The 16,094-nt window shown below is 42.7% G+C and overlaps 1 protein-coding gene and 1 pseudogene across 1 annotated transcript; one reads left to right on the top strand and one right to left on the bottom strand.

The window, feature by feature from the left end:
* Window positions 1-976: 976 nt before the first annotated feature.
* On the top strand, window positions 977-2,214 carry LOC135713444 (putative nuclease HARBI1; annotated as a pseudogene).
* Window positions 2,215-5,882: 3,668 nt separating this feature from the next.
* LOC135713404 (uncharacterized) lies at window positions 5,883-8,583 on the bottom strand. Its single transcript, XM_065236507.1, has 4 exons — window positions 8,469-8,583; window positions 8,212-8,407; window positions 6,425-6,584; window positions 5,883-6,370 (listed from the first exon to the last, which is right to left on the bottom strand). The coding sequence occupies exons 1-4, from the start codon at window positions 8,573-8,575 to the stop codon at window positions 5,883-5,885; spliced, it is 951 nt and encodes a 316-aa protein (XP_065092579.1). The 5' UTR covers window positions 8,576-8,583.
* Window positions 8,584-16,094: the final 7,511 nt, after the last annotated feature.

Genomic DNA, 16,094 nt, shown 5'->3' with positions numbered 1-16,094 from the left:
AATAAAAGTTTCAGTCTCCAGCAAAGTTGGAGTGCACAGTAACAAATAGTGGACTTACTCACTTAAAGGTTCTGTTCTCCACCGGAGGTGCAAAGGGCCAACGTAAAAGACTTCCATCGTGGGCGGCTGCTCGCTTGTGCCTTGAGCTGGGCCTAGGTCAGATTCCTATCGACTTGCTTTATTTCCTTGTTGAGGCTCCGCCCCTGGGTCTGCCTCTGCTGCGATGTCCTGCCGGATTCCAATCCAGCGCTTGCTTGCAGATTTCGTTTCCGCCCCGTCGAAGTGTGTGGCCGACCCACCTCCACTTTCGCTCTCGTATTTCTGTTGCTTCGGCTTTTGATGACATCGACGATGGAGCTCGGCATTCGAGATCCAGTTGTGAGACCACCAGGCACGAATTATAAACCGCAGGCATCGGAGACCTGCAGCTTCTTAGTTGTGTTTATTCCACTTCTCGCGCGAGTCGAGATGACCATTCTCGTTTCCTTCTCGCGTGACAATTCTCACTCTATTCCGAATGTCGACTCGCACGACGCGAGTTGTTCATTTTGCATCGAGAGGAAGGATGAATCGACAGCGAAGTGCTGTTCATTTATAGAAACGTCAAACTGAAAAAGTTCATCGCTCAAGCTATGATAAGGGCGTATGCAGTATTTTCTAACAAAACAGTAATTTGATTTTGGAATAAATATCAGTTTTTTTCAATAAATAAAATCATAGATACGGATAAAAACAATAGAGCATACGTTTTTCTATCGTTTGGGAATTATAACTTAAGGTTCTAAGTAACTTTCTTTGCCATTTCGATAGCACGACCGGTTATGTAATTTGGTCCTTGTTTGAGAGAGGTGCAGGTTTGTTGTTGTTGATTCAAGGATCCGTTTTTTTTTTGTGAATCTACCAATCGTGGTCAAACCCGGTGTTTCGTGGATTTTTTTTCTAATAGTTGTGAGTTTTCTGTTTTTTGGTTTTCACAATGAGTAGTTATGAGTTTTGGTTTAGTGATGAGGAGGATGAAATCGAGGATTTACATTTTGAAACGGTGCGAGTTGAGCGTCGCAGATTGAGGGATTTGAGTAATTCCTTGGATATGCCATCAAATTTGTGAGTACTTGCTGAAATCTATAGATATCTTAATGCTTAAAACTATTTTCGATTACAGATTTTTAAATTACTTTCGTGTATCGAAAGAGCTTTTCCGATATTTATTGAACATTGTGGATGGCAAATTAGGAGGAACCAAATCTTCATCTGTGCAGCCGATGTTAAAGCTCTCAGCTGCGTTGAGATTCTTCGCTGAAGGGAGCTATCAGAAAGGTGTTGGCAACGATTTCTTTGCTGGAATGGCACAACCCACACTATCGAAGGCATTATCCGCTGTTATCGATGTGTTCGAAGCAGAAATTTGTCCAGCAGCAATAAAATTCCCTGTTTCAGAAGTCGAAAAGCGTGAAATCAAGCACAGCTTTTACGAAAAAAACTGGATTTCCCGGCGTAATGGGTTGCGTGGATGGTACGCATGTCAGGATTGTTAAGCCTGTTGGTGATATTCAGCACCTATATTACAACAGAAAAGGCTTTCATAGTTTGAACGTTATGCTTGTATGAATGTTTAATTGCTGAAAAAACTTGAATTACTTATGTATCATGATTTCAGGTCTGCGATCATAAACAGATGATCCGTTACGTGGATGCAAACAGTCCCGGTGCCAATCACGACTCGTTTATTTGGAATAATAATCCATTAGATGTTGAGTTGAGTCAGCAATACCAGAATGGAGAAAGAAATACTTGGCTTTTGGGTAAGCTTCGGTAATTGTGTGTGTCAAGCTAAATAAAACTAAACTTGGCTTTTTGTATTTGGTTTCAGGAGATGCAGGATACCCTTTAAAACCTTATTTGATTACACCATTCCGTAGTTCTGGCGATGCAAGGCAGACTAAATTCAACGAAATTCACTCTAAAACAAGGATGCTAATTGAGAGAACTATAGGAGTAATGAAGAATGTGTTTAGATGCATCTTAGGAGCTCGTCAGCTGCACTACAAACCAGAAAAAGCTGCAAAAATTGTTAATGTATGCTGTGCTTTGCACAATTTGAGAAAACAATTTAATCTTCCCGATGATAACTTTGACGAGTTGATTGATATTCATCAAATTGAAGATAATGCACATGATAATGAAAATGATGCATCAGCAAACGAAATAAGTTAGCAAATAATGTACTCTATCGCTTGAATACTACATGAAGGAAATATAAATGTTGAAAAATAGTTAGTATAAAAGCCCACCTTTTTGGAATCATAAACAAGAAAGAAGACAATGTGAACTTCAAAAATACTCCAGGTTAATTTAAGGAGTCCCGCATAAAGGCGAACCATAAATTGACCTTACCTAAAATGGTTAAAAATTGTTTATAATCCCTGCTAAACTTTAACTGAAATGGTTTTGGAACTTTACATGAACGTTTAATGATAAAGTTTCAACCTTATGTATTATGGTTTTTTGGAACTGGACCTTACAAATAATGGGTTGTTAAGAACAATTACCATTCCAAATTCTTGTTTTCTCCATACATTTACAGAAAGAAAACTATATAAGAACGTTTTAACTTATGATTTGAGAACATTAATGGTAATGGTTATTGTAGTCAGTAAGGTCCATTAATGGTATTGTATTATCGCTCAACTTTACGTGGAATATATCGTGAATTGGTAATCAGTAAATTACAGGCAACTAATTCGCGATATATTCCACATAAAGTTGATCGATGTTACAAAACCATTCGTGGACCTTACTGTCTACCATAACCATTGCCATTAAAGTTCTCAAACCATAAGTTAAAAAGTTCTAATATAGTTCTCTTTCCGAAAATGTATGGAGAAAACAAGAATTTGGAACGGTAATGGTTCTTAACAACCCATTATTTGTAAGGTCGAGTTCCAAAAAACCATAATACATAAGGTTGAAACTTTATCATTAAACGTTCATGTAAAGTTCCATAACCATTTCAGTTAAAGTTTAGCAGGGATTATAAACAATTTTTAACCATTTTAGGTAAGGTCAATTTATGGTTCGCGTTTATGCGGGGTTTCATCTGAGATTGTTTTATTTTTCGTGTCATTCACAGGCATCCTTGGGTTCATCCTTACCCCGCTCAGGCATCATGAGATATCGTTGCTGAGACGGATATCGTTGGTTTCTGCGGCTTGATTCCCTGCATCAGTCAGGGAATTCACCCACGCTAACTTATCCCGTCTACAGCAACGGTTAGCTTCCCTTTCGAGAGTCGAATACCGTTGAACGGTCTCGATCTTGACTTCTCGGCTCCTATTCCGCTGTCTCGCGGATTTTCAATCTTCGCCCCTTGACCTTCCTCCAGGTTTTATCAATGTTTTTTTTTTATGATCGTGATTTTTAGCCGGAGGCTAGTTCATTAATAGGTTTTATCAATGATTAACTTTTTCAGCTAAGTTTGTAGCTCATCCATAATATTTTCGCTTGTTTTCATAATGGCATTCTTGATGGCCGTCCATTGTTCTTCTACGCCACCACCATCTGAAATATTCACCGCGCGAACCTCAATTCTTTCGGTAATCTAACCGACGATCTCTTCCCAGCGGGAATTTAAGTCAGAGTATTTTAAATCGCAGCCAAAGTCTACCCTCTTGCCGTTGAACCCACGCAATGCGTGGGCGAATCTCCCGAGCAAAGTAAAACAACAACGTGATGTCATCTAGAAAACAAATTTTGTTATTCCAGATATCATTTTGTTTTCAGTTGTTATCGTATAACTAATATTGTTATCACCCTTGAATAATTTTGTTATCAGTTGATATCATGAAAAAATATGAATTGATGTAAGGTTAGTTCAAAACTTTAAATATTATGCGTATAGTAAGAAAAAAAAATACTGCCACCCTAATAAAAATTATATGGTTAATTTGCTTAACGACGTGTTCTGGGTATCATCCAAACCATTTGTGGAATGGTTCGATGATTTGGGTTATCGTTCGTTTATGGTTATTTTTTATTGGGGCAGTCACATTTCAGTTATCAGCGTAAGGCTTTCATACCAAATAGGGGAAATGCAGGTAATGTCGGCCTAAGTGTCCCTAATTTGAGCCCATACATAAATTCAGCAATCGACTAAATTTTCAATAGCAACCAAAAGTATCCATTAGTAACGTCCCAATAACGCGTTCATCTAGATAAAATTAATAAATAGCAGATTTTTAGCAACGGGCCCAATCTTAGATCCAAAGGCCAACATTAGAGACATTTCCCCTATATAAAATAACTTGAAATTTGTTGAACAAAAAAATGCATAGATCACAGGATATGTTATCAAGATGTTTTCAATGATAACTAAATCAGTTATATTTGTGATATTGAAGGAGTATTATTTTGTTACAATTTTTGTTATGTTGACTGTTTATTCGACCACAATAATAACATTTACAGGATCCGGAGATAAAACAAGATCAGAAAAAATCGGATTATTCGTACAAAACAGCATATCTCCTAAACCATATTTGAGTCGCCAAACGAAAGGTATTTAAATCCGGCAGTGTGAAAATTGCATATAAATAGTAGATAGCGAGCTAGGACAACTTTTAAGGAAGGTACAAATCGGTTTTTTCATCTCTCTTTACCAAACTCCCCTTTGAAGAGGAATGGTGAGGGGTGTGTCCCTCCTCTGCCACCACTGGCAAAAAGAGATGAACGCCGACCGCTCAAGTACCAACGATGTGTTTGAAACAGTTTTACCGATTTTTAACGCACTTCAGTTGTTATTTGAAGGAAGGCATCCAGTCGTAGGTTTGGAAATTAGCATCTTCAACTAGACAAACTTAAGTTCAACGCAATGTCATCAAAAAAATAGCTAAAGATATGGAATTCTATGTCATCTGAAAAATGATTTGACCATTAGTAGTAAAATATGAAAATCTCTTAAATAAAGAAACAAAAAAGTAGTAAAATACAGATATACAAATCAATCATCTCCCCTAATCTCGAGGGGGACGACTCTATCTACAATGCAATAAAGATTGTGTTTTGCTGTGGCTAGCTGCGCGCACACTGAGTAGATAGAAAGAAGATTGATGACGATTCTGAAGATTTCTTGCAAAAAGATGATGAGCGATGCAAGTTGATGCGACAAATGAAAAAAGATTTTTCGAAGATTGATTCGCTAGTGTGAGATTTTTTGACCATCAAACTTGAGATTTAGATGTGTCGCCCCCCTCGGAGATTACAGCGTTTGCAGAATAAAATAATGCGGTTGTAATATGATTCACTTTCTCAACTTTGATGCTGGACGCTTTGCAATGGTTATTGGTGAAGCAAAGAATTGTGTACATGACAATGGTGTTCATTTTGAAACCCCACAATATCAACGTCACTCCGTCGTTTCTGATGTCGATCCCCATATCATCCTCACCCCCACCGACGTCGACAGAAAAACAGATCATCCTCCAACACCAAACGTAGAAAGAAGCCGGTATGAGGCCAGTGTCAGAAACGATAAAACGACGCTAATATAACCGGTTTTACTGTACTGGAACCCACGGACACCCACCCCGACGGCCGCTGGGATCTCGGACTCGGATCCAAACACCCACAGACACACAGATTGTGAGGTCATGTTTCTAAATGGCATATCTCCTCAACCACTGAGCTGAAGACTCAGAGACTCATGTCCACCGAATAACGAAACCAAGCAAGTTAATCGGAATTTGACCAAATAAACAAGACGGAAATATTGCACAAAAAACCTTCTTTCTCTAAAAGCGGACTAGTTATTTAAGCAAGTAGGTTGTTCAAATTATTTATTTATTTTTATTTAAAAAGTGGGTTTGTTTCGATATTGAATCATATTTCTATTCCTGACACTCTTTGTATTTCAAAATTTCAAGTTTTTCCTTTTTGTACTTCAACAATTCAATTTTGAACTCCAATTCTGCTTGTCTATCTTTTGTTTTTTGTAGCATATATTCACGTCGTTGTTTCGCTTCTTCCTCTCGTAGTTTGAAGACTTTTCGGGAGTACCGTGCGCATTCTCCGGTATTCTCGACGATCTTTTTTAAATATTCCGTTTGTTGTTCCAACAAGTTATACCGCAAATCCTTGCTATCCGGATGCCGTCGTTTGCGTTGCGCGGTACGAGAGCTGCTGTTGTTATTGTTGTTCTCAATATCTTCTACTACCTCGTCAACTGGGTCATCTACTTCAGTCGGGTTGGCGTAAGGTTCCATTGTACTGGAGAGAAGTGGCGGTCCCGGTGACGACAGAATATTACGCGGTTGACTGGGACCCGGTTCAGGACTTAGTGGTGATGTAACAGTCACAGGCAGACCAAATCTAGAACCTATAAATGAATGTATTGTACATATCCAAACTAATTTAGATTGCATATACATACCGGAATTATTTACCGTTTTGTCCAGGGACAGCAGTTTAACAACTGCATCCTCAGTTGGTGATAACACCTTCATTGTGTTCGGCCCACCACCGGTAGCTATAGTCTCGCGATTGTTGTACGATAACTTTTGTTTGATTGTGTTTTTATAATCTGTGCAAACCTGCAAAGACAGAAAACATACTAAAAAACAGAACAGAATATCCCTAATAAAAAATAACCATAAACGAACGATAACCCAAATCATTGAACTATTCCACAAATGGTTTGGATGATACCCAGAACACGTCGTTAAGCAAATTAACCATACAATTATTATTAGGGATGCTTTGTACGCCTTTTTAATAGAAACTAAGCGATCGATTCAACCTCTGGTGGTGAATATAAGAACGTCAAAAAGAGTGTTGTGAGCAGAATTGAATTTCCATATGAGTTTTCCTCCGTAACATGTTCAGGCCGTATCTCCGAAACCTGTGTACCAATTCCGGAAATATTCAATAGCGTTAAAATAATTTTATAGATCCTTTAAAACAATAACATGGATAAAAAATTTGTTAAAGCAAATGAGTGTGTTTGTCTCCATTTAAAACCATTTATTAATTTTATCGATGAATGATAATCTGACATAAACACACAAGCATATTGCTTAATTAAAACTAAAAACCTGAATTTATCCACATATGGTGAGATTTGAACCTTACGAAGTAATACCATAGAGGTAACTCTAAGACTAGAAGGTCCCGAAGAAAATCATTATTATTTTTGGCTCACTCAGTACCAGAACAACGGTCCCAAGCAGTCCCAAGCTATTTCACTCACCCCTGCATGTTCTGCATGAATCCACACACCCCTGATGTTATCTGTCAAACTTTCATAGCGAATCAAAACAAACATAGTGTAGTAATAGAATTTCAACTAGAATAGGGTACGTTAATCGTTTGCTTGGGACCAATAGGCTACTAAAGTGGTGAGCCAATTTAAAATCGTTAGTTTCGTATTGATTGTTGGTAATACGACAAGTGGTTTCGGGGGAAAAGGGCAAGGTGTCCAAGGAGGTTTTAGTGCGGTAAGAATCCCACACACAGTGTCACCGTGACCGTGCGCCCGGTCGTCAAGTGGTGGCATAATGGCCTTTTTAAAGGTTGCTTCCTTGCAAAAAAACACACACACATGTTCCGATCTCGTCGAGCTGAGTAGAATGGTATGTCACTTGGCCCTGTGGGCCTCGGATCAAAAGTCGGGTTTTTAAGCGATTTGCAGCGAAGGGTAAACATAACTTTAATTCTTTTTTTTTTTTTTTTTTTTGATTTGTTTTCCGTCGATCTTGTTTTCCGTGCTGAGCACCAATGCTACCGACTCCAGGAAGGCAGCTCCCACACCTGGAACCTACCTATCGACTCATCAACTCATGAACCGGGACCAACGGCTTTACTTCCCTTCCGAAGGAAGGCGTGATCAGAGATGTTATGCCTCAGAACATCCCGGCGGCGCCGACTGGGATTGAACCCAGGCCTGCTGGGGTGAGAGGTAATCACGCTTACCACTACACCACCGGCGCCGCTAACTTTAATTCAAATGGAATCAGTTATTTTTAACAGGTCCCACTTTTTTGTGCTAAGAATATGCGCTTTTAATGTGTTTTGCTGCATCGAAAATACGTGACCAATCCGCTCCTCGGGGGTACCTTATACCAGCTTACATTTGAGAAACAGAGAGCAGAAAATTCCTCATGCACATAACGGTAAAATGTTTTCTATTAAAACGGCATGAACATAAATTTAATAACTTACCTTTTGCCAGCCCTTTACATCCCGAGTCGGGGGACCTAGACTGTTAAGTCTACCTGAAAAATCCGTCCAGAGAGCGTGGTACTTTTGCCGGTCCATTGCAGCTGCCTCGCAAAATTTTTGCCCTCTGGCAACCGACGGGTGTGCTTCCATCCGATCAACCAGGAAAGCAAACTGCTTTTGGTTTGTCACACGGATTCTGCAATAATATAATTATATGATAAAAAAGTATTTTCAAAAGCATAAAAAATAAAACTTACCGCTTCACTTCCATTTTCTCGATTTTCAAACCTTCTCGATTGCTTCTGACGTATCGACAACACTCGCATGAAAACGTCATTCCGATCCGAGTTTTGTCGATATACATCGACTATGGGAATACACCGAAAGTTCATCGGAGTTCATTCGTATCGACAATTGTCACTCTATTCGAGAACGGGAATTGGGTCACATAAACGAGTCGACTCGGTACGCGTCACGCGAGAAGCGGAATAAACACAAGTGTCCCCCGCTGATACACACCACGTTTCGCTGGCGTATAACAACACAGATTTCACGTTCGAGTTGAAAAATTGGATTTTGGTGCGTTGACTTATCTGGTATGATCTCCATACGTTTCGTAAACTCGCAAAGACAGCCCTAGCTTTCTTGATACGTGCACCTATGTTGCTCTTGGCTGCCAAGATATTGGAAAATTCCGACCTTCTCCACTGATTGCACCGCTACGGTAAATTTCGAAGGGTTGCCCGTGTTGACATCCAACGATTTGTTCTTGTTGACGTTCATGGTGAGACCCGCCGCAGAGGAGCGGTCGGCTAGGTCATTGAGCTTATCAGAGCGCCGTTGTGCTAGTAGAGCAACATCATCAGACAAATCGAAGTCGTTGAGATCCTCCATGGTAATAGGCTGCCAAAGCAGCCCACGGTTTGGTACACGGTCAATTGCACCCACCATTATCTCGTCAATTACGATGAGGAACAGTAGCGGTGATAGTATATATCCTTGTCTCACACCAGCGAATACCCGGATAGGGTCAGAGAAGGCTCCGTTATGCAGAACTCTGCACGTGAAAGCCTGATACTGCGCTTTGATAAGGTTGACGATTTTATCCGGGACTCCCTTGCGTCTCAGGACGCCCAACAGATTCTCGTGATTGAGTCGGTCGAAAGCTTTTTCGCGTCGATCTTCTCCTGCATCCGATTCAGGATAACTTTGCACAGAACTTTCAGAACAATACACAGTAACATGATGCCTCGCCAATTTTCGCACACAGTCCGATCCCCCTTCTTTGGGTCCTTTACTAAGACGCCTTGCATCCAGACGGCCGGAAAAGTCACGGTGTTCCAGAAATTACAGAATAGTTGTTGCAACATTTGATCGGGGGGTCCGCCTTGTTGGATTCCATGCTTCGGATAGCTGCTTCAATGTCCTGCAGTGATTGGGTCTCGGAATTGACGCGGATGGTGCACCGCACCCTAGGCGAATCAGGTCGAGATGTTGATGGCTAGTTGGCCGTCGAAACTTGAAGAAGTTGTTCGTAGTGCTCAAACCAGCGTTTCAGCTGGTCAATGGGGTCGGTAAGCAACTGTCCAGTCGTGTCCTTCACTGGCATCCTCGGGTTCATCCTTGCTCTACTCAGGCGTCGTAAGATAACTTAGCGGAGGCGTATATCGCCAGTGTTTGAGGCTTTCTCCCTTTCATCCCGTGAGTTCACCCACACTCGCTTTTCTAGATCCGAGTACCGTTGACGGACTTCGTATTTGGCACCTCTGGTTCTCACCCGCTCTATTGCGGCTTTTGCTTCTATAGGCTCCTCAATCTTCCGCCAGGTTTCATCAGTGATCCACTCTTTCCTCTGGGACAAATAGTGGACGAACACCATTAAAGTTTTGAATTGTTGCACAATGAAGAGCTAGTGAGTAGAAAAACGTGATTCTGACCATGTGAAAAAAGGAAAGGGAACCAGTTATGGCACAATCCCATATACGCAATGGAACCAGTTTATGGCGTTACCAATTTAAGTCACATAGGCTACTCAAGCTTGATTGAGGTTTTATAGCACAATTCTAAATACTGGTCTACAAAACTCTAATAAAACCAATTTTTTTTTTTTTTTTTTTTGGTGCAAAACTGGAAATTTTAAGTAGCACCATAACTGGCACACCATTTCCCCTTTACAATCTTCAGCAAAATTATTCAGGTGACTTTCCAAATGTCGGTATTTCAGATCAAAAATTGCTTACTAGATGGCGCTAGAGTAAATATATTGTTTAAATAAGTCACGAATAATCCAAACTATGTCTCGCTGGCATCACTGATCTCTCTATGCCTATAATGTCGCTCATGACTTTAGAAGTCGCTACTCAGACTAGCGCACTTCGGTTTAGTGCTGGCGTAACTACATAATAATAATAATAATAATAAACTTACTAGGTGGCTCTCCCCCAGTAACCAACAAGCCTGCCCCGTAACGTGGGTAGATCACCTTTTCGTAGTACGTTACGGGATGTAAGATCTACCACCGATTCCTAGTCCTGACTACTTCAAACTAGGGGAACAGAATTTTTCAGTAGTCAAAGGAACACATCTTAGTCCTTGTTACTTGTTATGCCTTGTTGATAGTGAAAAGACTCGACATTGTCCACCGAGGATGATCTTGAAACAAGTTGAAACTGTAAAAAAAATCGCCGGCTCCGGTGGTGTAGGGGTAAGCGTGATTTCTTTACCACACTCCTAATGGTCTGGGTTCAATCCCAGCCGAGGTCAGTGGGATTTTTCTAAGGCATAAAAATCTCTGGTCACCCCTAATAAAAATAACCATAAAAGAGAGCTTAACGACGTGTTCGGGGTATCATCCATACCATTTGTGAGATAGTTTAACCATCCGGGGTACAGTTCGTTTATGGTATTTGTTTATTAGGGACGTCTTCCTTCAGAAGGGAAGTAAAGCCGTTGGTCCCGTCCAATGTGTGCGATATCCTCGCAGGTGTGGAAGGTGCCTTCCTGCACATTCGATTGCCGTTAATGGATGGCAATCTATGTTCATCGGTGATTGGCACTAGATTGCAGAACAGAGACCGTCGTTAAATAAAGGAATGAAGAATGAAACTGTAAAAAAATCGAATACTTCATCATTTATCAATAGTGATGGAGTAATACGACATGCACTAAACTAAGAACACGGAATATACTACAATAGATCAAATTACTGGTCACAGTGGTTTTAGGTCCCGAACAGAGGAAAATAAACCAACAAGCCCACTAATTCGCAATTTTCCAATATAAGACTAATATAAAGCTTCGAGACCGTATATCAACCGTTCGGTAGCATAATATTGCAAAAAGGCTTGATCCCAAACTGTAGAAGTTAGCTTGTGTATATCAAATTCAGGTATGATAACAGCATAACTGACATCTTAAATATGCTATTGACGAGTCTTACATAAGAGGTAATATACCAAAAATAATACCTCAAAAAGTTTCTACAAATAACGAACTAATAGCGGTGCGGTAGTGTAGTGTAGGCCTGGATTCAATCCCAGTCGGCGCCGCCGGGTGCTGGATGTTCTTGACTGCCCCGCCGCTTTGGAATTGCCCAGTATTTTTCGATTGGTCGAAATTCCGGGCAATTCGGCGGATTCATTAACTTGGAGACAAAATCGATCTTGAACCACCTTGGAGTAGTGGCAGCTGGTTAAATCGGGCCAAAATATTACTTTACCCCTATGCTTGCGGATGAACGGCAATACACGCTTTTTCAGGCATTCTTCGATGTAAACTTGGTATGTCATCGTCGAGGATGTGACGAATGGTTCCGTTTTCAGGCCACAACTGCAAATCACTTGCAAAATCGTGGTCTTCTTTGCGAACTTGTCGGCAAACACGAACTTGAATATTCCCGGCACATCCCCACGTCCAGTTGCGATGTAAAATTTTTGACCGGGAAGCTACTTAAAATCGAGGTTGACGTATGTTTCGTCATCCATCAAAGTGCAGCCCTTGTGTTTCGTCAAAACACGGTCGTACAAGAACCTTGCACGCTTTTTGGCCATGGAATTCTGCTTCATGTGCCGGTTCGGATGTTTACTGGCTTTGTACGAGTTGTATTATTCCCTGGCAAGGATGTTCCGGACCGTTTGAAAGTTGACGTTGTACCTTCTAGTCATATCTCGGATCGAAAAACCGAGGTTGGCTTTAATGCCCCTCATCACCTTGCTGCGCAGCTGACGATCCCTGGTTCCAGTTTTTTCGTTCGTCCGCTGATTCCTTTCCAAACTCAGGATTTTCTTGTAGGTTTTGAGCACTCGAAAAACTGTTGTTTTCGGCATCTTCAGCACTTTGGCCAGCTTGGAACCGGACCACTCCGGATTTTCCAGGTATTTGTGCACAATATTTTTTCTTCTTTCGAGTTCTGTTTGACGTTATTTCTGAATGCGATCGACTACTTTGATCATGTACGGGTAAATTGGCTCAAAGCTGCTGTGAGAATGTATAAATTGACAGCAGGATCTGGAAATTTCTGATAATTTTGCTAGCTCTGTTTACCGGAATGGACGGGATCACACCAGCATAGTCTTGTATTTCCGGTGGAGCCACTCGAGGGAGTGGGAAATTCGTTCAGCTTTTTGGTGGGTTTCCGAGTGGCACCCGGATGTTCACAACCGGCAGACAGCGTGGAATACAGTTCCTCCAGGCCGTATAATTTGAGCATGATCAATGATTGCAGCCACTGGAGATCTCGTGCCGTTGCCAGCTCTATCGGGAATGGTTTCGGTGAGATGACAGTGTAGCCTGGTATGTAGATCCGGATTTAGATGAGCAAGCGCAGCCCGCTTCACGAAATTTTATTAAACTAATAGTGAAAACAGGTACACCGATTAGACTCTAACAAAAGCAACACAATAGAAAATTAATGTGCAGTGCAGAAACATAAAAAACAATATTAATACAATTATGGAATGCATTTACCCTTCACTAACATCAAAGGTGAATTGATAGTTCTCTTAATGAACACCGTGTCACTTGTAGTTCACTTTATCACTCACCAAGAAATGAACGTGTTCCGTCAGCTAATTCGACTATCGGAATCGAGTGAGAGAGTTCATGCGACAGTGAGGTGGGAATTGTCACCTCACTTCAGGCACCATGCAGACTAAGCCTCATTCAATATTTATTTAAATAACTTTATTACATACATACATACATACATTTATTTGTACAACATCACATTTAAGATAAGATAGTACGCCACAGTACTTGGTTTGCGGCTGCCGCTCTTCATCCTCGGTCATGTCCAATGCTCGCTAGATCACGCTCTACCTGGTCCGCCCATCGTGCTCTCTGCGCTCCACGCCTTCTTGTGCCAACCGGATCAGTAGCGAACACCAACTTTGCAGGGTTGTTGTCCGGTATTCTTGCAACATGCCCTGCCCACCGCATCCTTCCGGCTTTAGCCCCCTTCTGGATGCTGGGTTCGCCGTAAAGTGCAGCGAGCTCGTGGTTCATTCTTCGCCACCCCTCACCGTTCTCCTGCACACCGCCGAAGATCGTCCTTAGCACACGTCGCTCGAAAACTTCGAGTGCTTGCAGGTCCTCCTCGAGCATAGTCCATGTCTCGTGTCCATAGAGGACCACCGGTCTTATTAGCGTTCTGTACATGGTACATTTGTTGCGGGGTGAATCTTTTTGGATCTTCTGGAGCCCGTAGTAGGCACGACTTCCACTGATGATGCGCCTTCGTATTTCATGACTCACATTGTTGTCAGCCGTCATTAAGGATCCAAGGTAAACGAATTCCTCCACTACCTCGAAAGTATCCCCGTCTATCGTGACATTACTTCCTAGACGAATCCTGTCATGTTCGGTTCCGCCTACTAGCATGTACTTTGTTTTTGACGCACTCACCACCAGTCCGACCTTTGCAGCTTCGTGTTTCAGGCGGGTGTATAGTTCTGCCACCGTTCCAAATATTCTTGCGATAATGTCCATGTCGTCCGCAAAGCACACAAATTGACCGGATTTCGTGAAAATCGCTGCCCGGCTCGTCGCATTACACCTTCTAGAGCGATGTTGAAGAGTAGGCATGAGAGTCCGTCACCTTGTCGCAGTCCCCGGCGAGATTCGAATGAACTGGATAGTTCACCCGAAACCCTTACGCAGTTTTGCACACCGCCCATCGTTGCTTTGATCAGTCTGATCAGCTTCCCAGGAAAACCGTTCTCGTCCATGATTTTCCATAGCTCTGTGCGGTCGATACTGTCGTATGCCGCCCTAAAGTCGATGAAAAAATGATGCGTTGGGACCTGGTATTCACGGCATTTCTGGAGGATTTGCCGTACGGTGAAGATCTGGTCCGTTGTCGGTCGGCCGTCAATGAAGCTGGCTTGATAACTTCCCACGAACTCGGTCATTTTAGGTGATAGACGACGGAATATGATCTGGGATAGCACTTTGTAGGCAGCATTCAAAATGGTGATCGCTCTAAAGTTCTCTCATTCCAAATGGTCGCCTTTCTTGTGAATGGGGCAGATTACCCCCTCTTTCCACTTCTCCGGTAGCTGTTTTGTATCCCAGATCCTGACTATCATCCGGTGCAGGCAGGTGGCCAACTTTTCTGGGCCCATCTTGATGAGTTCGGCTGCAATACCATCCTTACCAGCTGCTTAGATGTTTATGAGCTGCTGAATGGCATCCTTAACTTCCCTCAGCGTGGGAGTTGGGTCAGTTCCGTCCTCTGCTGCACTGACGTAGTCGTTTCCTGCATTGTGCTGGTCTCCCGTGCCTACGTTCTCCTCGCCATTCAGGTGCGCATCGAAATGCTGCTTCCACCTTTCAATCACCTCACGTCCGTCCGTCAAGAGGCTCCCGTCCTTATCCTTGCATATTTCGGCTCGCGGCACGAAGCCGTTGCGGGATGCGTTGAACTTCTGGTAGAACTTCCGTGTTTCTTGGGAACGGCACAGCAGTTCCATTTCCTCGCACTCCGCTTCTTCCAAGCTGCGTTTTTTCTCCCGAAAGATGCGGGTCTGTTGATTTCGCTTCTGTTTATACCGTTCCACGTTCTGTCGGGTTCCATGCTGCAGCGTATGCTAAGGCTACATCCGGTTGCTTCAGTCGCTCTAGGTTGTACCGTGGCGGGCGTCGGTTCCGTACATTGTTGATGACGGAAAGTTTTGGGCGCAGTTTGACCATCACCAGGTAGTGGGCAGAGTCGATGTTAGCGCCACGATAGGTTCTGACGTCGATAATGTCGGATAAGTGCCGTCCATCAATCAGAACGTGGTCGATTTGCGATTCCGTCTGCTGTGGTGATCTCCAGGTGTAACGATAGGGGAGGCTGTGTTGGAAGAAGGTGAAACGTATGGCCATGTTCTTGGAGGCGGCGAAATCGATGAGTCGTAGGCCGTTCCCGTTCGTCAGCTGGTGGGCGCTGAACTTTCCAATCGTCGGTCTGAATTCCTTCTCCTCGCCTACCTGAGCGTTTAGGTCTCCTATGATGATCTTGACGTCGTGGCTTCGGCAGCGATCGTACTCGCGGTCGAGCTGCGCGTAAAATGCGTCCTTGTCATCATCAGTGCTTCCGAAGTGAGGGCTGTGCACGTTGATAATGCTAAAGTTGAAGAATCGGCCCTTGATCCTCAACCTGCACATTTTTTCGTCGATCGGCCACCAACCGATCACGCGCTTCTGCATTTCGCCCATCACGATGAAAGCTGTGCCCAGCTCGCGTGTGCTGCCGCAACTCTGGTAGATGGTATGATTACTTCTGAACTTTCGCACCATGGAACCTGTCCAACACACCTCCTGCAGCGCTACGATGCCGAATCCGCGGTCCTTCAGTAGATTGGCGAGTATTGGGGTGCTCCCGATGAAATTGAGGGATCGAC

Source organism: Ochlerotatus camptorhynchus, unplaced genomic scaffold, assembly GCF_037179485.1.
Source record: "Ochlerotatus camptorhynchus isolate MF236.1 unplaced genomic scaffold, CSIRO-AGI_Acam_v1.1 ptg000041l, whole genome shotgun sequence".
Lineage (NCBI taxonomy): Eukaryota > Metazoa > Arthropoda > Insecta > Diptera > Culicidae > Ochlerotatus > Ochlerotatus camptorhynchus.
Note: the sequence above shows the minus strand (reverse complement) of the source record. Positions and strands in the feature narration are given on the sequence as shown.

Excerpts from the sequence above, each read along its gene's own strand:
- LOC135713404 (XM_065236507.1), bottom strand. The coding sequence starts at position 8,575 with ATGTATATCGACAAAACTCGGATCGGAATGACGTTTTCATGCGAGTGT. Across the intron at positions 8,408-8,468 it reads GAGAAAATGGAAGTGAAGCG|AATCCGTGTGACAAACCAAA; the intron begins GTAAGTTTTATT and ends ATATTATTGCAG. Across the intron at positions 6,585-8,211 it reads ATGTAAAGGGCTGGCAAAAG|GTTTGCACAGATTATAAAAA; the intron begins GTAAGTTATTAA and ends CTGTCTTTGCAG.